At 44.1% G+C, this 23,793-nt stretch overlaps 2 protein-coding genes across 2 annotated transcripts in view; one reads left to right on the top strand and one right to left on the bottom strand.

Annotated features, from left to right (window-relative positions):
* Positions 1-3,422: 3,422 nt before the first annotated feature.
* Positions 3,423-8,390, top strand: LOC121712957 (butyrophilin subfamily 1 member A1-like). Its single transcript, XM_042097112.1, has 13 exons — positions 3,423-3,580; positions 3,898-3,957; positions 4,326-4,676; positions 5,160-5,318; positions 5,493-5,645; positions 6,061-6,138; positions 6,233-6,277; positions 6,492-6,518; positions 6,706-6,735; positions 6,828-6,902; positions 7,038-7,109; positions 7,297-7,323; positions 7,418-8,390. Exons 1-13 carry the CDS (start codon positions 3,559-3,561, stop codon positions 7,942-7,944), a joined length of 1,626 nt encoding a protein of 541 aa, XP_041953046.1. The 5' UTR covers positions 3,423-3,558; the 3' UTR covers positions 7,945-8,390.
* Positions 8,391-9,682: 1,292 nt separating this feature from the next.
* si:dkey-117m1.4 overlaps positions 9,683-23,793 on the bottom strand; it is a 19,918-nt gene continuing 5,807 nt past the window's right edge. The window contains exons 2-9 of the mRNA XM_042096999.1: positions 21,624-21,730; positions 20,918-21,008; positions 16,942-17,137; positions 16,429-16,497; positions 15,084-16,168; positions 12,613-13,436; positions 11,817-12,020; positions 9,683-11,203 (exon numbers count right to left, since the gene is read on the bottom strand). Coding sequence (XP_041952933.1) covers positions 10,947-11,203; positions 11,817-12,020; positions 12,613-13,436; positions 15,084-16,168; positions 16,429-16,497; positions 16,942-17,137; positions 20,918-21,008; positions 21,624-21,730 — 2,833 coding nt within the window. The 3' untranslated portion in view covers positions 9,683-10,946. The remainder of the gene's footprint in view (positions 11,204-11,816; positions 12,021-12,612; positions 13,437-15,083; positions 16,169-16,428; positions 16,498-16,941; positions 17,138-20,917; positions 21,009-21,623; positions 21,731-23,793) is intronic.

The following is a 23,793-nucleotide window of genomic DNA, read 5'->3' as shown; positions in this document are numbered from 1 at the left end:
AGCGCCACCTTTGGGTGCAGTACCCCAAAGCTACGCTGCTCGGACCCCTAATAATAGGAAAACGTAGAAACACAATGAGGTCCTCGCAGCTTCGCTGCTTGGCCCCCAATTATATTTGGTAAAAAGGAGGAAAGACTTAGGGTTGCCACTCTCCTTGCACAAAAGGGTTGAAGGCAAAGGATACTGTTAAAAAGCTTGGTGTATTAATTGACAGTGATCTAAATTTCAACAGCCACATGAAAGCGATTCAAACTCATTCATGCATTTATCTCCAGCAGGGTTGATTACTGCAATGGACTGTTCACAGGCCTTCTTAAAAAGACTATTAAACAGCTTCAGGTGATACAAAATGCAGCAGCTAGGATTCTAACAAAAACTAAAAGAACTGACCACATTACTGCAATTCTTAAGTCCCTGCACTGGCTTCCAGTAAGTCACAGAATTGACTTTAAAGCACTATTGCTTGTTTATAAATCAGTAAACGGAGCAGGACCTAAATACCTATCAGACATGCTTCAGCAGTACACACCTTCTCGTTCTCTAAGGTCCCAGGTGAAAAACCTGTTAGTAAAACGTACTGTTAGAACTAAATATGGTGAAGCAGCTTTTAGCTGCTATGCGGCTCAGCTCTGGAACCAACTTCCGGATGACATCAAAAAGGCCCCAACTGTAGCCAGTTTTAAATCTAGACTTAACTGTTCTCAGATGCTTTCTGCTAACTGCGCTGAGTTACAAATTCTGAATCTGCCTTGATAATTATTCTAACTTGTCTTTTATTACTTTTTTACTACTTTTGCCTTTGTTCTTTTTATTATTATTATGTTTTTGCTCTGGGTTAACTTACCCAGGTTTGTCACTACACCATGAACAGTATTTGTGGGAACTGTGCAGTTTGTTTTGCATAATTTACCTTAACTTCACAGCTTCGGAGTCATTGGAATGGTTATATGAGTTTTTCTGGGGCGAATGGTGTCCGTCTTGCTTCCCCTAGTATGAGCAGAAAAAACACCCTTGCAACTTTGGGCCGGCGGACTGACAGACTCAGAGACAGAAAGTCTCGCAGCCTCCCAGTGTAACGAATTGCTTTACTGCACTACACACATACACACCAGGCACCGGCTAGAACAAGGTGAGTTTCTCAGACATTGTCTGAGACCGTTGTCAGAGGAACAGGGAAAGAGGAAACAGCAGACTGAACGATTGAGTAGTGTCATAAAATATATACTCTGAAGCTGTGGGAGCTCTGCAGAGAAACCTGCAAGCAAAAAGCGAAAACTGCATAGTTTCTCTTTAACATCACTGCTAAAGTTCATTGCTGAAATGAAGGCCTATATTGTGTTATGTGCATGTGGTCTACCCACTCCAACGTGACTACCAGTTGTTTATGATGCAGTGGCCAGACTTCAGGAAACCAAATGAACAGAGCACATTACTCCTAGCTCATTTGCATTGGCTGCCAGTCAAATGCAGAATTCATTTAAAAAATGTTTTATATTTTTGGTTTTAAATCCCTTGTCAGAGCAGCGGCAGAATACATCACAGATTTCCTAGCTCCATATTCCAGCCACCATTCCATGTCAATACAGTAATGTCATCCTCAAAAGTCACAAACTATAGGGAGCGGTCAGTGTTTTCAGTACTGCTCTGGCACCCTCTTGTGGAATTAAAATGGCCTGACAGTGCAACACTGAATTTAATACAGGGTAGCACTGGGAAATTGAAATGCTGGACTCTGGTCTGGAGCTCTAATAATAGATATACTCTATATATAGGTATAATAGACCAATTTGTCCAGAGGGTTGAAATGTTCAGAACAATGCAGATACTTTGAAATTAATTGGACTTCGTAATAATGTTCTACAAAAAGTCAACATTACGTAAAACTTGTGTTTTGTCCCCAAGTTACCATTAGCTCAATGTTGTTTTCTATGTCTCTAGAAATGCCTTAGGAACGCACATGTTTGTTTCTACAGGTCAAAGGCAACCCCCTCCCATGTTATACCTCTATAATGTTTGGCTACAGGATAATTCATATTTCCAGCTTGAATGGCATACCTATGTTCAACTTCTCTGTCCCTTAGCCTCCATTTAGTGTGGCCTACAGTAATAACCAGAAATGCATGCAATGGTATACAACTTGGGTGGTATTATAGTTAATAAAGAATGAGAAAATTAATGGAAAAAAATAATTATTCTACTCTGTGACCTACAGAAATGGAGATCATGTGAAAAATTGCCCTTTAATGAACACTGGTTATGCCCCTTGAAAAATGAAAATGAACTGACTGAATCCAGACCCATTCTCAATTGTGAATCTGGTGTTATCCAGTCTTTGAGCTGAAGGACACATATTGGGTCCATCTGATAACGCATATGGAATGAAGAGCTATTTGGCTAGGCTATCAACTGGCAAAAACATCACACGCTCTCATAGAACAGTGATTATGGCCGAGTTGACTGCTGCTTTGGAGGAGGGAATCAGACTGCCTTCTCGTTGAAGACAGACAAGCACTCAGCACTGGCATCTGTGTGCTAGTGATGGGCAAATGAAGCTTTGGTGAACCACTGAACCACAGCAGTGTGAACCTAGCGACATTTTTCAACATAAAAGTCCTTAGCAAACCAATATTTTTGGTCACATATACTGGTTTGGGTAAGAACTTTTATGTTGAAAAATCTACATGTGGCAGCCATATTGGATTTTTTCATTAGTGTTGCTAGCTTCACACTGCTGTGGTTTAGTGGTTCACCAAAGTTTCATTTGCCCATCACTAGTGTGTACACCCAAGGATGGACAGCACAAACCTACCCAGTAGAGGAGAGTTGCAGAACCAAACCTTTAGTCACTGTCACCAAACTTAAAGATCTGGCAGAGGAGACAGCACAGCTTCAAGATTTAATTCAGAAGAAGGCCTGGGAACATCATGGATCCTGGGGGTGAGCAGCAGGGGTCAGGAGAGAGACGTCCCTGTTGCTGCTCCACCACCTTGAGATGTTTCAGGATTAAAGGAACGAAACATCAGTGGCCCCCAGATGACCACCCTGCAACTGGCCCAATGGTGCATCAGACAGAAATGTCTCTCTGGTGGAGGTATCTGTGCTCACATACATGTAAATGAAGAACACAATATTTACAAAGAAATCTTGGCTGACTTGTTTATCCATTATAACTGGGAAAGTATTGTAGTTTTGAAATGCCTACATTTTATACAAACCTAAAATGCTAGACCTACATTCTGTATAATATACAAAATATATTTTAAGTGGCATGCGATATGGCAGTACAAGATTTTTTTTATTTTCCTTTGGACAGTACCGTATCTTTCACTGATACATTTTACTTTCATTTTTGTTCATGGTCACTTTATAGTGATGTGAATTATTTACAGTTTGTCAATAATTTACAGTTTGTTATGCCTTAGGTAGGCAACAGCGCGGAAGAAGGGAGGGCTTCATTGAGAGAAAGAGGTCGGTTAAGTCTGACTGTTTGAGGAACTATTTTGATGCCTTACCATTGAAATGAAGACTTAATGCATATTTTGAAGGCATATTTTATACATGGTTGGATGTATCTTAAGAGGTGAGTATAAAAGTACAACTCCTGCCTTTCAGTTAAAACTGTATAGTCTACAGATATGACAGTGAAGCAACGCCATTTTGGAAATATGATTTACAAAACAAAACTGAAAGAACAGACTATAAAACGGTAGCATTTTTATTTGTTATAGTCAGGGGTAGTTCAGTGTTGTGGAACTGTTTTAAAAGCGTTAGTAACATGATAAGGTTATGTGACTTGTGTGCCAGTAGTGGGTATGATCATATTCATCAAATTGTACAAAGTTTGTGTTAATTGACAAGCGCCGCTAAATGAATTGACCATTTTTTTTATGATTACAGATATGTTGCTCCCTAGGCTTTGTCTGATGCTGGTTGTTCTCCATGCTGAGGAGACTGTGGGTAAGTGGTTTAGAGCTGTAGCCTTTACGTGCCATTGTCTCCACTGTGTGGTGTACTGAGTGCTTTTGCGGCAGCTGTGGCCTACTGGTTAGGGCTTCGGGTTTGTAACCGAAGGGTTGCTGGTTCGATCCCCGACCAGTAGGGAAAATATGCCCACCCTTGAGCAAGGCCCAAGGCCTCTCACTGCTCCCCGAGCGCCGCTGTAGCAGGCAGCTCACTGCTCCGGGTTAGTGTGTGCTGTGTCACTGTGTGTTCACTTTGTGCTGTGTGTGTTTCACTAATTCACAGATTGGGATAAATGTAGAGACCAAATTTTCAAAAGAGTATATACTTATATACTAACTGTGTAACGTCACCACTCTCTTCAGCCTCAGTGTCCTTCTCTATCCTGGTTCCTGGTGAGAAGATCCTGGCCTCACCTGGAGACACCATAACTTTGCCCTGTTCAGTCTCTCCTACGTTTCACCCAAGCGAGGTACGCTGGTATCGCCCGGACAAATATAACACCCCAATTCTGCTCTACAAGAAGCTTCAGGTTGAGGAACAAGAGGCTGCTGACACTCAGTACACAGGCAGGGCATCTCTAATTGGGGCACTTGAGGAGGGGAACGCTTCCCTGAAACTGGATAATCTCTCTGCGTCAGACAGTGGGGAGTATGTGTGCTACATACAACATGATAGTTGGTATGAAAGGGGACGTGTGCTGACAGAGGTTAGAGGTAAGAAGACCTACGAAGCTAATAGGTTGAAGTGTCTGAATCTTTTTTTTTAATTCAGGTGACATTGACTGTGCTCAAATTAATTGACCTATGTAGTCTAATGGCTGACAAGGGGTGGACTTTCCTCAATCTACTCTACTGTAGGAACTCAAATGAACATTTATTTTTGTATCATATTTCAGCATGTCTAGACAGTGCAAAGAAAAGTAAAACTGGTATGCACCTGACATCTTTAAACAAGCTGCAATTTAAGTCAGACAAAATAAATCAGCGGAATCTGTGAGGAACTATTCTATCCATCATGTCTTCTTGAGAAGATACTGTAAAGTGTTTTGCCTTTTACAACAATAGTTCACCACAGCTAGTGTTAGGAATAGAACATAGATCACATAGATTTCTCAACAGAAGTGAGATATCCTGTTTCTGGTCTCCCATTTCTATATCTCTTCTAACTCTCTGGTTCAATTGCCTTCTCTTCCACAGTTCTAGGCTCTGTCCCACTCATATCCATCACTGATAGAGGCAATGGGCAGGTGAATGTTACCTGTGTTTCAGAGGGTTGGTCTCCACAGCCCACTTTCACCTGGAGAAACAGAAAAGGAATTGAGATTAAAAAAGGCCTTAACGAGGTTCATTCAAAGGGTAGGATACCTAAATCATTATGTGCTTTTCATTCACAATATTCTAAAAGATTATGTGCACTGTGCACTGCGTATGGAGTGAAGGCTAAAAATATGATAGCAAATTATTTCATAAGGAAGTTTACAGCTTTCTACTTAAATCTCTGATTTTGCCTGTCCAATCCATCTCTCTCAGATGACCAGGGCTTGACGACAGTGAGCTCCTGGATGCTCGTCTCACCCTCGGATTCAGACGGACTCTTCTGCTCTGTGGGTCTGCCTGATCAGGAGATGATGGAGAGCAGGGTGGCTCTGCACCTCTCAAGAGAGCAGACATGCACCCCAACAGGTGGGTCTGATTAGTGGAAATACATAAGAGGTGTCAAAGGGTGTTGGTGTTGGTGAATCCTGTCCGTTAGCGCATGCTTCAGGCATTTCTAATGGTCATCCTAGCATCAACATCAGTGGACTTGACACCAGAGTCATCATATGCTATTTATTATGACTGCTGTTACCGTTATCAACTTCCTGAATTTTTGGTCAACAATTCCTGGAACACCGAAACACCGGGGCACATGAAACTCAGTGGGCATGTAGCCCCACTAGACTTTTACGGAAAAACTTTGTTTGGTCGCCGGGGCCACTCCACCCCTGCGCTGGGCCCCCCGAAACCCAACATTTTTCCTAAATAACTACCTGTGCATGTACTGTATGTGATAAGGCAGTAAAGGGTCATTGAGTAAATGTTAACTTCCTCCTAACAGGAGCTTGGAAAGATGTTGTCATTGCTATTCTAGCATTGTGTCTCTTGGGGGTTGGCATATATCATCTACACAAAAAAGGTATCATATACTTAAGTATCAATATGTTTACAATTATATGCACCACACCTTACTCCCTGGCATCATGATGACATAATTTTTATTTTTGCCACAGGTTTTATTAAATGGCTTCTATCTCAGAAGAACAGGAACAGAAAAGGTAATTGTCTTTTCTAAGCGCTGTTCAGCATTGCATAAAACTCAAAAACACTAAACTGTTTTTGAGTCAAGTCTGCATCTTATTCATTATTTATTCATTCATGCCATTAACCCCCACCCCCACCCCCCACCCACCCTCCACACCCACACACACACACACACACACACACATACCTGTTTTCTTCAATGCCTAATATTTTTACATTCTTTTCCAGAAGCCACGGATGAAGAAATCGTTAAATGTAATGTTGATGTTTTATGGTATCATACACTTCCAGTTGCATTATGGTATCATCTAACTTCCAGTTATGCAGTTCTAGTTGATTTTAAACATAAAATGTATATTGATCAGGATGCTATTATATTTAGTATTCACCACAGCTACATGCATTTTCTCTTTTCGAGTTTAACCTCTTTACATTGTTTCAGTCGGACAAGAGGAGCAGATGGAACATAGAGGTATGTATCTATCTGTACTAAGGGTAAAACTGATTCCAATGTTAATTTTATGTTGGTTTTTACAGTTGTGAAATACATGATATATTTTCTAGCAAACTCAAACTCATGCACAGAACCTACAAACTCTAAAGAGTTAAGTGAAGGCACAACTGAGGAAATTCATTCAGGTAACTGTTATCTTTCTGTCTTTTTAAGCTGTTATATGTGTGCAAATATTTAACATTATCTATACATACTGGTGACAGAATAATACCGGTAATCAGATCAGATGTGAAATGATTTGTCTTCTGTCTTTAATTCAGAGAAACCTCCAGAGAAACCTAAAGGGGAAGACAAAGAGACAAACACAGAAGTAGATGTCTCACAAACACCAGGTAAACTGCATACATAGGCTTTTTGTTTCTGTTCTTTATACTGATGTCTTTACTTGACACCCCGAAATGTGTTTTTCATAGATGTTATAATGATGTTAAATAATAATGCAAACTTAACAACAGAGATTTGGGAATTAAGGTAAATTTTGATAGATAACATGCCTTTTTGGAAACTTTGCATGTGCAGAATGGGACGAGGCGAAGCAACACAAAGGTAAAGCATGCATGCTACACTTTAATAAAACACATAAATTATCATTTGTAACATAACTAATTATGAATCGGCACTGTATGTTTTTTTCTTATAGTACTAAAACTAATTGTGGACGAAAAAACTGTCCCTCCTTCACTGACAGTGAAAGGAAAGGGTGCGACGGTGTACTGTCCTCAACCAGAGAAAATACATGGCCATGACAATTACTTCCCTCATGTTTTGTGTACGGGACCACTAAGCTCAGGGCAGTACTACTGGGAGGTGGAAATGAAGAAGCCAGACAAACAGTCCTGGTATGTAGGGGTGTGCAGCACCACAGCAGCAAAGTTGACACCCAGAGTCCCTATAACCCCAGAGAACGGCTTTTGGGTGCTGCATTATGAAAAGGGAACAGGACTATTTGCCAACACAAAACCACCTCTTCTTGTGCCTACAGTAAAGCAGCTCTGCAAACTTGGGGTGTACTTAAACTCCAGTAAAAAGGGCATTCACACTATGTCATTTTTTAATGCTGAGAACGGATGGCCCTTGTGTTCCTTTAAGTATTTCAAAGAGTCAGGTGGGCTGACACCTGTTCTAAGTCCCGGACTAAGAGACAAATATCCTCTCACTGTATGCTAGGGGAAATGGACTTTGTTTCTTAATTACTCCTACATGAACTAGTATCACTGTTAACCATTAACATTGGATTTGTGATCAACACACTAGTAGGCCTGCTGTATAATTTTTCATTTTGTGCAACTTTTTGAATTTCACTATATTGTGCTGCTGATATAGTCAAAGCTCTGACTGGCATTTTCTAATGTTCACCCTGAGCAAGAGTCAAGGCACTCAGTGAAAGGTGGTAGACCTGTATTCTAAACAAAGACATGACAAAAAATGACAGAGGGCGAAGAAGGGGAGGTAGACACAGATAGTTCCTAACAGATAATTAATGCCTTTGTTAGGATTGTATTGGCCTGAAAATTATTAACCATTGTTTAGTAGTTTCATTTAATAATCTGTTAGCTTGTGTAGTACATGTTTATTACTTATGTGTTTATTTACTGAATAAATCAATACTTTTGCATGTTTTACATTGTATTTTGTCCTTACACAAATGTTAAAAATGTTAGTGTCTCTGAAGTTTGGATATCACTAATAATGAAGTGTTGCTCACTGAATTAATTGCTGAGGCATCTTCTGAAAATGTTTGCAGAGCACTGTAAATTAAACAATGACCCGAGTTTCTTTAAAATATGTCTACCTTCGGTAACAGCCTTCAAGTCAAAATGTTTTTATGTTAGTTCATACACTGCCTGGCCATAAAAAAGGTCACACACTATTTTGTTGGACCGCCTTTAGCTTTGATTACGGCATACATTCACTGTGGCACAATAAATGTTGTGACACAAGCTTCTGCAATGTCACAACATTTATTTCCGTCCAGCATTGCATCAATCTTTCGCCAAGATCTTGTCTTGATGACGGGAGATTCGGACCAGATAGTCAGCTGACCTCATTCTTTGGGCACATACAGTATATTGTTGCTGAACCTAGATCTGACCAACTGCAGCAACCCCAGATCATAGCACTGCCCTCACATGGAGGATCTTACCGATATGCTCAGTTAAATCCAGGTGGTGACCTTTTTTTGGCCAGCCAGAGTATGTTGGTTCTGCTAGTGTATCTAGGACCCAGCTACCCTGGAAAATCCAGAGTTCTTGCAAGAGCACAATTTGAATTGTCTCTGCGAGACACTCTGGCAATGAGTAATGATGCACGTTACTTTTGCCACTTGTATCGCGGGGAGCCAATCACGTCGGTGTATCTGATATAGGCGGGCCAAAGGCGACCTAAACAGATGACAGTCGTAGTGTTATCCAATTGCGTCGAAGTCCCGAATCAGTCAGTAAACATTAGTCGTATAGTCTTATCCAATTGCGTGCAGTGAGATTTTCAAATGCACGCTTGGTGCCGCCCCGAGTTGGGCCATTACATTATTTGTGGCCAGACCCTTAATCTTTCTAGATTACCAGGGTCTGGAATCTCCAGGCTAGGACCCAGCCATCTGATGGGACAAAAACTGAAAATGCAACTCCACAGTGCCATCTGCTGTCCATCTCTTATATTGCAGTTTGACTTGATTCTATCTCAGAGAAATACTTTTTAAAATGCAACAATCTTTGACTAATTCACTTTTTTGCACATGTATATTTTCATAGCATCAAACTGAGGTACTACAAACCAAATTCTGGAATGGCTGACTGACTGATCGGATTGGCTCTGTGTGTGTGTGTGTGTGTGTGTGTGTGTGTGTGTGTGTGACATCAGTGTTAAAGCTCCATCTAGTGGTCACAGAAGGCCTGACAACTACACATTTGCAAAAACAAAGTTACTTTTATTACAGACCAGTAAAAAAAGAAAAACACCATTGAACACAAATAATCGAAGCATATGTCTATACAGTGTGTTTCATCGTCGTCATCTTTGCATGTCTGTTGTATTATTTACAAAACCTTATGTACACGTACAGCTTAATGGAGAGATATTTCGATAAAAACACAACCAGTTTAAATAGTAATAATTATGGTGATAATAGCAATAATAATAATTATAATTATAATAGTATATCTATATATACAATGCAACTAGCAGAGAGACTGAAAACCGTGTGTAGTAACAGAAGGCATGAACTGTTAAATAACTTCAAGTATCTGAGGCTGAGATGTGTGGCTAAGCTACGTGTTCGATATGGGTGAAGTGATTGTGACCTTGTGATGACCTCATGGTCTTGAGGGCCCTTAGGGCTTGAAGTTCAGCAAATATGTCCACTAGCACATCCATTTGTACACCACAGGAAGTAGCTGTCCACAACAGTTATATATAAGCTACACTGGCCACTTGAAAAAAAAAACCATTACATAGAATGATAAGAACGCAAAGATCAATCTGTAGTATACATACACTTGGTGACACATAACATTTTCAAAGCCATTTGGCAAACCTTTGGGCTGCCCAGACACTCCAAAGAAGAGTGAGTGATTGATAAGTAGTGTCTTTCTGTGGTTCATCTCAAAAGTGGTCAACATTCATCTTTCAGCTCCTCCACTTCCTCCTCTTTATCGACAATCCTTCATCTTCACACGATTGTGCCTGTGATTTGAGTCCTTTGGTCTCTGCGTCAGAGGCCTGTGTCAGACCAGATTCTCCTAGCCAACACTCCCAACAGCCAGGAGCAGCACAGTTTCAACAAACACCAAAATAAAGAGAGCAGCTACTGCCTCCGTCAAAAAATCCTCTACATAAGACTCGAAAAAGGAACATATTAGGAGGTTTTTTAGTAAAAACATGTAGCACAAAGCGTCACTTATATTTTCTTTGTTGCAACTGTCAGCTTTCTGGAGTCCTAAGCGGTCTCAAAATAACTATGAGACCCTGAAGTACCATTCTGTGTACCGTACAATTACGAAAACGGAGGCAGAATCTTTGGCCACTCAAACTACCCATCATGTGAAAAAAAAAGTGTTAGTTAACGATATCTTTTTAACAACTCTCATCCCTCAGGATGATTTTTCCTCCCTTACTCTGTAGGACACACTCTCTCTCTCTCTCTCTCTCTCTCTCTCTCTCTCTCTCTCTTCTTAGCAGATGGGCAGGGGGTCAGAGCTGTTGCCCTCTCTCTGCCGGGTCTTCTTGAGCAGCTGGATGCGGTTGTGGCAGTAGAACTTGATGGCCCTCCAGTCCCGCCGGTTGCTCACCAACAGGGGGCAGAGCTCCAGGCAGCGCTCACAGTCAGCCTTGGCAGGCACGCGCAGCTCAGCGATGTTCCGCGTCAGGTGTGACTCCACGGCTGCCCTCTCTGCCTCCGACCACGGCCGCTTCAGCACACCACGTTTCCCTGAGAACGGAAAAGGCAAAAACGGATGAGTCAAGATGAGGGCTTCCATACTATACATACAATTAAAAAGGGGCATGATGGTCATGTTCACTGATCATATATACTGTACACTTAATGGTAGACACACACACTGCAGTAAGAATGCATTGCTCATATCTACATACCTCCCCCCACCCACCCCCTACCACACACAGGCACACACACAGAAGAATGTTCACTCAGTGCCACCCACAGGATTTACCCACAGTGAGAATCATCTCTTTCTCATGTACATAAACACCCACCCTTTCTCTCTCCTCTCTCACACATGCAGACACCCACATTTCAGTGACAGGGAAGAATATACCTACTCATGAACTGCCTCAACATAAACCGCTCACACACTGATACTAGACACATTTGCCTCCTTCCTCGTTAATTTCACCTCATAGAGCACAAGGCACACAACTGACAACTCCAACTTAAACTCACACAAACTATGCACACACAACCGCACTGTAAGAACATACAAACACCTGTGCCCATGGAGGCCCATCAAAAACACAAATACACACACAACAGCATCTGTACCCATACAGAAACCTTAAACACTTTGACACAAACAAATGCACACCTGGTTTGGGCTGGCCAGAGCCTCTCTTGCGGCCGGGAGAGAACGGCGACGCTCCGTTCATCTTCTTGGGACGCGGGGACTTGCCGTTGGGCGAGCCCTTCTTCATCATAATCATGGCCGCCGGGGTCACTGACACCATCTTCTCCTTCCCTTGCTCGCTGTCAGACTCCTCTGAAAATGAGTCCCCAGAGTTTGCTGACATCACTACGTGTTGAGAAGGAGAGAGAGAGGGAGAGGATGGAGGGGAAAAATGAGGAAGAAAGGAAGAAAGAGGGAAGAGAGATGGAAAGGATGCAAAAAGAAGGAGAAAACCAGTGGTTTGGTTACTAATCACTCTCAATGGAAAAACACTCCTTGAAAGTTGCCCTGCATCTCTCATTAGGAGTAATTAGTTATTACACTGCACATTAATTAGCACCGTCGGAGGCTCATGACTAATCCTCTTCAGCCCTCTCAGTCTGTGTTTCTCGCCATTTCATACACTCTGTAGCTTTGTTTCTCTATCTCACTCCCTTTCTTTCATCCTGCGTGTTCTTCCTCTTCCACCTTCACCCATCTAATCTCCCTTCCCTACTCAAGTTCTCCTTCCTTCTCTATCCACATCTCCTCCGTGTTTTTTCAACATCTTTTCTTGGTCCATCTCTTGAATTATGTCACTCCCTCTTTCTTCTATCTTAAGAGATCTTATCTCTCCATGTGTCTGTCATTTTCTTTCTGAATCCCTTTCGTCCGTCTCTGACTCTCTCACTCTCTCACTCTCTACTCCCCTGTTTTCTGCTTGGCTTCGATGTCTTACCGTCCAGCTCGAGGCAGATGTGGTGCAGGCTCATCCCGCGGAAGAGCACGCCGTCTCTCTCGCCGCAGAGCACCACGCGGCCGATGAGCCCCATCAGGCCTGGGTCCTGGCTGATGCCGGCGCAGCTCTGGGTGACGTGGTACTCGCGGTGCAGGAAGCCCTCCAGGCGCTGCACGGCGGCGCCCTTCTGCGCCTCCTCCTCGGCCTCGGCCAGCAGCAGCAGCTGCGTGAGGATGGCCACCTGCCGGCGCACGCGTGTCTGCGTGAGGGCGCGTGGGTTGCGCGTGCCACTGGAGCGCGCCAGGCTCCGCAGCAGGTCGGTGCCGCGCAGCGGCGTCGCCGGAGAGTGGTATGGCCGGGCGAAGACGAACGGGTTGAGCGGGTCCACGCCCACACCGGGCCGCGTCTGCAGCAGCATGTCCAGGCACGCCTCCGAGTGTGGCGGCAGGATGAGTGGCTGCACGCGGCCGCGCTTGCCCTGCACGCCCACGCGTGGCAGGTGGGGCAGCACCAGGCGCTCGAACGGAGAGAGCGAGGCCTCCAGCGGCGTGAGGGCCGGCGGCGCGCCGGGGGGCACCGGGACGGGGCACTGCGGTGTGATGCGCGACTGGTACTCATTGATGGTGAGCTTGGAGACCTCGCACTCACGCCGGCGGTTGTAGAGGATGAGCAGCGCCAGGCTGGAGTGGCACAACAGGCGCCAGGCCTCGGCCGACTGTGGTGAGCGAGACAGTGAGATGAAGGCCGAGTGCTGCAGCCTGCGCAGGTACAGCACCAGAGACGACAGGGACGAGAGCAGAGGCATGATGTGGGGCCGCCTGGAACTGCACAGGAGAGAGACAGGACAGGAAGGGAGAGATAAGAACATAGAGGGGGAGGGAGAGAAAGGTTTGTTATGAGTTGAGCTTAGTTTATGCAGCAGAAGTATTAGCAGTGCTCTGGTGTAATATATCATTCCATTGCTTGGTTGAATTCCTCAATTCATTTTCAGATATTATATAATTCACTCCTATGATGTAGCTCCAGTTTTTTGGCCATATTACACTTACTTACAAATTAGCAACTTTCAGAGCATAGCAACAGTGTAACATATGACTGAAATGGCCTTTAGCTCTGTTACTCATTACTGCATCTGGAGTGAGGATAACAGTAATTTTACTAAGCTAAAGCACAACAGAATTCTTTTGACCACAACATCCATTTAGAATTAGTAACGGCAGTCTGTCCTGTAGTTGAGAGATGAATTGATGTGTGGCGGAAAGATATAGTTCTACGAACAAGACAGTTATAGCCATCAAAACGTAGAAATTATATCAGCAAAGTGAGCAATATAGCTCAAAGCATTTCTTGGAGGAAATACCAGTGCAAGTGCTTCCTAGGATATTGCTAGGATAATTAAGGTGGTTACTGTTTGCTACGGTGGTTGCAAGGTTGTCATTACGGTAGTGGTTGTTAAGATGTTGCTAGGGTTGAATGAAGTGGGACACAGACAAAGGGAGCCTTTGGAGTTGAGCAGGAGTCAGTGAAAAACAGGTGCAAGCCAGGTTGATTGCCCTATTGTGATGTCATAATAGTTTAAAGTCATTGACCACCATGTAGGTTTAAGCCAACTCCCACTGGCGATGACATTTGCATCTATGGATTTGACGCTCAAGATATAGAACAATTTTCTAAACTTTGCCGTTGATGTGTGTTCTCATCAAAACATCATAGCTCAGATGTCCTTTACAAGACCAATGATGTTTGAACAAAGTTTGTACATTAGGCGGTTAGGCACTAATCGTGTAGTGGTGTTTTCTATAGCCTATTCATCAACCTGTCGTTAGTTGTACTCTTTAAAAATGTTGGGATATGTCTGTGAGGTTAGCCAAGTTATATGCGTAGCCTACTTGCATTTGAATGACTGAAACATTTTACAGAAAGGCCTCTGTGTACCTGTTGGCTTGCCTTGACTGTCCGCGAAGTATCCGAAATAGTTCCAAATTTCACTGCAACCTTTTGTTTTATCCACAAGCCGAGGATTGTCGGCAAATAACTTGTGTTGACGTTTGCTGTGCACTCACTCACTCAGAGCTGCCTGCTTGACACGCCCACTTGCCTAGATGCATGCAAGGAGCATGGAGAGTGGGAGCAGTCCACACAGACACAGAACGCTATTATTTTAATAAAGTATCGATTCTAAAACCGTCAGAAATCGTATTAATAATAGTTAGTAATAGTTTTTTACGTGAAGGCATTGTGATACATTTCTAGTATCCGTACACCGTGCAACACTAAAGGCAACGTCGCAAAGGTAACTCCACTTTGCACTGTGACTGCACTGAATGTCCACTTCGAACCTCTGCTACCAGAACGACATGTTGTCCATAAGCCCTTACATATTCACTCAGATCTTGTGTAATCTCTCTGTTTTCTAACCTGTGAGGTGTGAGTGTGTTTTAGAGGCGGTACATTTACAGGGGAATTCATACCTCATGATATCCTTCTTATCATCAGCTCCGCTGTCGTAGTCGCCCATGCCGTTCTCGTCGTCCTCATCCTCATCTGGAGTGACCGCTGGGAGTGGGCGTGGCTGAGAGGCTTGTTGCTGCTGCTGCATCTCCAGCACCTCCTTGTGCTCCATGTAGATGGGTGTGGGCACCTCCTCCTCCTTGGGCCTCCTCTCGGCCTCCTCCACCTCCTCCTCTCTCTCCTTCTTCACCTTCCGTCCTGCCTTCCTGGGTGGGCTCACCACCTGCATGGGTGGGCTCCTCTTCAACACAGACACTGGGACCCCGCCCCTCCTGGGTGGAGTTGTCACTATCGGGGCCGGGCTCTTGCGGGGCCCAGGGGACAAGGCGGGGCTCCTCCTGGAATTGGGAGAAGGGGCGTGTCTAGGCGGGGCTGACGGGATCACCAGGGCCGTCGCTCCTCCGCCGGCAGCAGGGCCGTCTCGGGCGTAAGACGAAGAGGAGGAGGAGGAGGAAGGCAGGGAGGCGTGGAGGTGCGTGGGGTGTGCCGAGGGGTGCGGCTGGGCGTGGGCGCGCTCCAGGGCCGCCCGCACGTCCGGCTGGTGGGTATGGTGCTTGTCCAGGTGGCGCTGCAGTGAGCGGAAGTGGCGGCCACAGTACACGCAGCACTGCTTGTAGGGCATGGGGATGCGCAGGTGGACCCCGCTGGCACCCACAGCCGGCGCTGGACACTTGAAGAGCGGGCGTGACGGCTGAGGTGGCTGCGGCGGAGAGGACGGCAGCGAGCGGGGAATGCCAGAGGCCGCCGAAGACGCAGAGGCCGTGGCTGAGCAGCCGGGCGGGCGGCCCGGAGGCCGCGGCTGCGGGGGCTTCTTCTTGGGGCAGGCGGAAGCCAGGGCCAGTGAGGGGTTCGGCCGGCGCTTCTTGTGGCGGTGCTGGGCACGGCCCCTCTGGCCTGAGCCGTTGGCACCCTCCTCGTCCTCGTCTTCCTCACAGTCAGAGTCGCTGCCGTCGGAGTGCGACAGTGGAGACGAAGACGGAGAGAGGGACCAGGATGGAGTGAGGTAATCAGAGACGGAGACCGGCACCTGCCCAGCCTCATCCTCCTGTGACACACAAACACAATGTAATGTTAGTTTTGGTATTAAAAATATATTGTATATATAAAACACACACATACACACGCATTCGCTTATCCTCTGCTCTCACACACACACACTCCCACTATATACACACCCTTACCCTCTCTCTCTCTCTCTCTTTCTCTCTCTCTCTCACACACATACACACACACACACACACACACACACACACACACACACACACACACACACACACACACAAGCAGGGCCAATAGGAGTCTCACCTTCTTGATACCATTCTCAGGGTCAGAGTTACACTCGAAGCCGGCCGGAGGCACGGTGCCATGGAAACCCTGTGCAAGAGGCATGAATATTCATATTTAGTACATAATTATCACCACCTCAACTGTCAGTCACTGAGCCGTTACCATGGCCACAGATGTTGTTATGCACTGTACCCATCCGGATTCAGTCGCTGCACATTCACCCAACATGTATCACATGTGTTTAAGCTTATGAATAAATGTATTAATTTATTAATGACTAAATAAATTCATTGGTGAATATTAAAAAATGCATCAATATAAATACTGCACAGCAGTAAATGACAAAATAAAGAGTAATGTAAGAGAAATGAGTAAAACTGATGATCACAGCAATCAGACTCCTTATGGATCGTTATCAGCAACATGCTGAGATGAGATAGGAGGGGGGAGGGAGAGAGAGAGAGAGAGAGAGAGTGTAGGGGAAAATAAATCAGGCATGGTTACTATTGCCATGGTTACGGTGAGGCTCACCATTGCGTTCTCGCCCCATTCAGTCAGACTGTAGTCCACCGTTATCTCCTCTCCCTTAGTGATGTCGCGGATGGCTATGACGACAAGCCGCACCTGATTCCCACAATGCACCTCCCGGATGCGGCAGTTAGGGGTGGAGGGGTAGAGAACAGGCCCCCGCGCACCACTGTCCCCCTCCTCTCCCTGTTCAGACACACTGAGACACACACAGAGAAAGCTCAATGCATGCACACACACATACCCTTGTGGGTGCACACACACACAAACATAACATACACACACATAACACAGAGACCAAACAATGGACACACACACACACACACACACACACACACACACACACACACACACACACACATTCACTCAAATATGACAAGGCAAGGCAATGCAAGTTTATTTATATAGCACATTTCATACACTGTGGTAATTCAATGTGCTTTATATAAACAAAAGCAAAGCCAAGTAAATAATAGACATCAATTATTTAATTCAATTTAGATAAACTACATAAAATACAGTAAAATACAAAAAATACATAAAAACACAGAGTACATCTCATTAACAGGAAGTGCATTTAATTAGTTAACAGAAAGCATCTGAGAACAGCTTAGCCGCTAAAAACTGCTTCACCATGTTTAGTTCTGACAGCTGGTTTTACCAACAAATATTTCTTCTGTGACCTGAGAGGTCTGGAAGGTGTGTCCTGCTGAAGCACGATGGATTCAATTGCTTCCAGTAGCAGCAACTGGAATCCATGCATTTCCACACAGAATTTTTGGAATCTGACCCCTTATCATACCTGTTCATTCGTACTTGTCGCTCGACTTATTGTGACTAAATTCAAGATGGCGTCGAACGGTAAAATTCCTTAAGGTACTGTCTGTATAAATCGTCTTGTAGGTCAAAATCACACCGGAATTATCCTTTAAGTTCAATGGTCTTTTTAGGAAGCCCTATGAAAAGCCCATTGCTATAATCAACCCTGCTGGAGATAAATGCATGAATACGTTTCTGACATAAGACCTCTATGTTTTGCAATGTTTTTGAGGTGGTAAACAGCTGATTTAGTTATTGCTTTCATGTGGCTGTTGAAATTTAGATACCATTTGCTTTAAGCCCTTTTGTATAAAGAAGAGTGGCAACCCAAAGTCTTCCTTCCTTTTAACCATATATAATTAGGTCAGTTTCTTTCTGTTTCACTGAATACATTTTTGAGACATCCAGTTGTTAATTTGGTAAATGCATTAACAAAGAGATTCAAGGGGACCTTTAGTCATTAGGTGACATGCTTAAGTACATTTGGCTGTCATCAGCATAGCTATGATTGGAAATAAAATTGTTCTTGATGATTTGTCCAAGTGGGAAAATATACTGTAAAGGTTGAATAATAGTGGCCTCTAAATCGACTCCTGGGGAACACCACAGGTCAAGGATGTTGGTGTTGAGGTACCGTGGCTGATGGCAACAAAGAAGCTCCTTTCTTGTGGGTATGATTTGAGCCAATTGATATCTAGACCTGTTAATCCAACCCAATGTTCTAGTCTGTGTAGTAGGTTGATCAACAGTGTCAAAGGCTGCACTAAATTCCAGTAACACTAGGATTAAAGTGTATGTTATTTAAAACGATAAAAACAAGAGTGCTTGTCATTGGTCTGAAAACTTTTTTGAACTATTTTGTTAACATTTTTTACCAATAAATGGTAGATTGGATATGTGTCTGTTAGGCTGTAATGGTACACAGACATCACAGTTTGGTGTGTACCTTGGTTTTGAAGTCACGGTTCAGTGAATTTTCAGTACAGTAAGCCTGTAGGTACTTAATTCACTGAGTATAGTATTTTGAAAAGGTGTCAAATGTATTTTGATGTTAATTGACAAAACTGACATATGGTCTGCTACTTAAAATGTTTGTGTGGGAACTCGAATTTGAAACATGGTCCCCAAGCAAAAAAGACAAACGTTAAAAACTGCATTTGGTGCGTTTGGTACATTCGTTACGCATCTGTATCGAACCTAACGTCCTGTATCTGAATGGTTCGTTATGAATAAGTGTACCTTTACACCCCTAATGCCTATATAAGTATAAGTATATATGCTCTTTTGATCCCATAAGGGAAATTTGGTCTCTGCATTTATCCCAATCCGTAAATTAGTGAAACACACTCAGCACACAGTGAACACACAGTGAGGTGAAGCACACACTAATCCCGACGCAGTGAGCTGCCTGCTACAGCAGCGCTCGGGGAGCAGTGAGGGGTTGGGTGCCTTGCTCAAGGCCACTTCAGCCGTTCTTACTGGTCGGGGTTCGAACCGGCAACCCTCCGGTTACAAGTGTTTAGCATGGAAGAAGGAGTAGCATGAGTGTTTAGTATGAGTAGGGGCTTTTTCAGGGACCAGACAGCAATGATACATTTACAATGTGAAGCACACTTGCTGCTAGGTGGTAAAAAACAGATTTGAAAAAAGGTAGGCTAAGCCACATGTGGAAGAGTTGAAATTCGGTACTGAACTTGAACTTGAACTTGTTTTTTCAAGAGTTTTGTAGTCTATCAAGCCAAATTCTGACATAAATACAAAAGAGGATGCACATTAAACATCCGCAGTATCTCTCCCTTTCTCTCTCTCTCTCTCTGTCTTTTACACACATACACACACACACACACACACACACACACACACACACACACACACACACACACTGTTATCAGCAGACACACACCCCATAAGTGGAACACGCCCACACACCCCATCAGCAGAACACACACACGCACGCACAAACACACACACACTATCCAAGTCATGTACGTATAAAAACACACACACACACACAGCTAAGTCAGCAGGTCTCTTGCTGCCTGACACAAAAATTCACTTACATAGACACACAGACACAAACAGACACACAAATTATTGGTTGGAAGATTCACACACTACTCACTGTCAGCAGTGCAGTTGCCCCCACCCCACACACACACACACACATACACACACACACACACTGGGAATGGTCACTAAACATGAGCAAACACACAGTCACAGCAAACACACACAAACATCATTAATTACTCACATAGACACACACAGTAGCACAAAGAGCGTTACCAGTTAGACACACACCCACGCCAAGACTATGATGACTCACACACACACACACACGCACGCACACACACACAGACACTCACATACATACACACACACACCTAAAGTATGACTACTCTCTTCCTCATAAACACACACCACCCAACTCATACTTACACACCACTCAATTCATAACTACACATACAAATATATCCCTGCCTCTCTTTCGCTGTTTTTACACTTAGACACAAGTATATACAAGTATGTATTAGTCACTAATACACACAAACAAAAGTTGGTAAGTAAAGCTATTGTCCCATCTCTAAGGAGTAAAGGACAGACAAATCTACAGAATGTCACTCTCTAGTTGGTCTAAACATTTTGGAATCAACACTCTCTCATACAGGCAGGCACGCACACACGCACGCACGTACACACACACACACACGCACGCACGCACACACACACACACACACACACACACACACACACACACACACACACACAACGTATTTAACTACACACTGCAGCAAAATCACACCCACTCATACATACCATAATCTGAACTACACACTGCAGTAAACACACACACACACACACACACACACACACACACACACACACACACACACACACACACACACATTCCATCAGCCTTGCTATAATAAACATGTTGCAATAAACACAGGCAGTCACACACAGTCAGCATTCTCAAAAGTACCCCAGCTCCCAGGCACACAAACACATGTGCAGTCTCACCACACACAGACATGCCCCACACACACTCTCACATACACACACACCACCCAACCAAATACACAATCAGGAATACTTTAAACACACACAATCCCACACAGACACACAAATACACAAAAGACAGAAATTTAGATTCCCTCACCAGAGCTGTCCGGAGTCTGCTATATAGTACGGGCCCTCTGGAGCGGGGAGTTTGTGCCTGCCCCCTTCTGCTCCCTGGTACTGACCTTCACCTAAAACACACACAGACACATCGTATAAACATATGCAACATTAACACACACATACACAAACACTCATAACCCACACATATCCAAACACACACACACACAAACATGTGGGTCCAAGACCCCCCGCCCCCAAGCAAGCTCACACACACACACACACACACACACACACATCGACACACACACACACACACTCAGGTTATTCTACACCACATGCTTACACACTCTGCAGCATACCATTCCCTCTTACTGGTCTGCCTGCATACACTCAACATTAAACAGAGGATAGACAGATCATAGGCTTTCCCTGTCATTCTCCTCACATTCTACAGACACCTATAGTCCATACATACACACACACACACACACACACACACACACAAACACACACATCAGTATGTGACACACTCAGTAATTGACTGTTTTAAGTTCACAAATTATTTTCCTGTTTATATAAGATGACTTGATATATGATGACTTGTATAGTAACAGAGGGTCAAGGATGTATACATGCTATCTAATGTGATGTGGAAGTCTAGTTGAATGTGACCTGAGTGTAACTGTGTGACACACTTGCCTAGTGCCGTTAGCAAAGAGGTAGGTTAGCAAAGAGGTCCTTACCTGGGCAATAACTGTGCTCTGAGGTGCTCTCTTCATCATCCTCTGTGGCAAAAACACGATCACACACTTTCACTGGGGTCCCTTTCCTTTTCCTTCCACAGCCACGTCTGTACACATAAGAAAAAAACAAGCAAACAAATAAATAAACAAATAAATAACCATCATAAGTCATAAAATCAGTCACCCAACTTGATCTCCTCAGCCAGCAGCACTATATGTAAATCAAGCTGGATGCCAATCAATAACCTGATAATCATCTAACTGGATCAATAAAGTCACAGGGTCAAAACCCTACCCCCCATTCCATTCTCTATATTAGCCCAAGTAGGGTTGCCAAGTTGGGTAGGAATCCGCACGCCCACTACTGGCCCCCTGAGTTGACACCACTGAGGAGTTCAGTCATGCTCTTTAGGCCCATCAGGATCCATTCATTTCTACATCACCAGGCTTCTTCAGGCGAATCTCTCTCTCTCTCTCTCTCTCTCTCTCTCTCTCTCTCTTTATCTCCATGTTTTTGGCTGGAGCTGAGTAGGAACACCATCCAACAATCTGGCAACCCCCAGAGCCAGTCAGTTATGCAGCCAGGCAGTGGTTTATATCGGGGAGGCCGTGCTGTTTAAATATGTGCTCACTAACAAACATACTGACAGATGATTCAGAGGCTCTATCGTTTCAGATGGAGGACCATGAGCCCCCCAGCCAGTCCAGGCATATAGAGGCCAACCAGGGAGAGATGTAACACAAGGCCACACATAATCTGTAAGATGACATGAACCTGGATGGAAGAAGTTCAGTTTTTGTAAGTATGTAAGTATGCCTTGTCCGAGCTTTAGCACGGCTATAGGTTCAGTTGTCCAGTCATGTGCAGTCTATAGACATGGCCTCGTGGAATGGGCTATAGGGTACTGGGCAACCCAAATGACTGAGTAACTGTGTCTTGGTTTCAGATTAATTTATTGTATGCATGCATGTTTGTCTTTTCATTCTTATCATTCATATTTGTGTGTGTGTGTGTGTGTGTGTGTGTGTGTGTGTGTGTGTGTGTGTGTGTGTGTGTGTGTCTTTGTGTTGTATACTCATTGAGCTATGGCACCAATAGCACTCACAGACTGGATATTGATCTGACTCTCCATCTGGACCTGAGATCATGTGTGTGTGTGTGTGTGTGTGTGTGTGTGTGTGTGTGTGTGTGTGTGTGTGTGTGTGTGTGTGTGTGCTTGTGTGTGTGAGTGAGAGAGAGAGAGAGGGAGAGAGAGAAAGAGAGAGAGATACACACACATAGACAGTGTGTTATCATTATCTTAAAGGAAGACTAACATCATCTCATTTTGACTGATTTTAACAAAACACCTCTCTTTACTTCCAGTACCCTCACTCCTTCTCATTCACACTATCTATCTCTCCCTTGCTCCCTCTTCCTCTCCCTGTCTCATTCTCCTTCATGAGATTTTAATTACTTTGCAGTGAGGGTTAATGTGGCTGGGGCCACAGATGCAAAGGCCCAAGACTCTGACAAATACAGTGCAGAAGGTATAGAGAGTAAATACAAGTTAGTCTGCTTTAGCCATGGAACCATGATCAGATTAGAGTCTCGCTCTCTCTCTCCTTCCACACAAACACGCAAGCACACACACACACACACACACACACTCGCACACACACACACACACACATTCTCTATGTCCTCTGCACAAAGTCAAACACACATATACACACACTCTCTCACACAGTCTCTCTCAATCTTTTTAGTTTTTTTTTCACAATGTCTCACTCTGTATGGTCAATCCCTCAATCTCTTATTTTCCTGTTCACCTTTCAATCAATTCCTATACATACTACAGTGATGTCAAATCCATCTATGTCTCCCCCGTCTCACTCTCTTTCTCTCTCTCTCTCAAACACACACAACCTTCCCCTCTCTCTCTCCGCACACACATGCAAACACACTAACAAGTCTCCTGAAAACACCCGTCAAAGACACAAACATGTACAAGGACACACACACACACACTCACATACACTCAGACCTCTTCTCTCCAAGCCTACATGCGCACATACACATAAACACACTCGCGCCTGTGCACATGCACGCACACAAACTAACACACACACACACACACACACACACGCACACACACACACTCACAAACACACACACACACACACACCC

This window comes from Alosa sapidissima, chromosome 1 (assembly GCF_018492685.1).
Source record: "Alosa sapidissima isolate fAloSap1 chromosome 1, fAloSap1.pri, whole genome shotgun sequence".
In the NCBI taxonomy this organism is placed as follows: domain Eukaryota; kingdom Metazoa; phylum Chordata; class Actinopteri; order Clupeiformes; family Clupeidae; genus Alosa; species Alosa sapidissima.
Note: the sequence above shows the minus strand (reverse complement) of the source record. Positions and strands in the feature narration are given on the sequence as shown.

Coding starts and splice junctions, on each gene's coding strand:
- LOC121712957 (XM_042097112.1), top strand. CDS start 3,559: ATGGTTGGATGTATCTTAAGAG. Junction 4,677..5,159: donor TGTGCTGACAGAGGTTAGAG/GTAAGAAGACCT, acceptor TCTCTTCCACAG/TTCTAGGCTCTGTCCCACTC. Junction 5,319..5,492: donor TAACGAGGTTCATTCAAAGG/GTAGGATACCTA, acceptor CATCTCTCTCAG/ATGACCAGGGCTTGACGACA.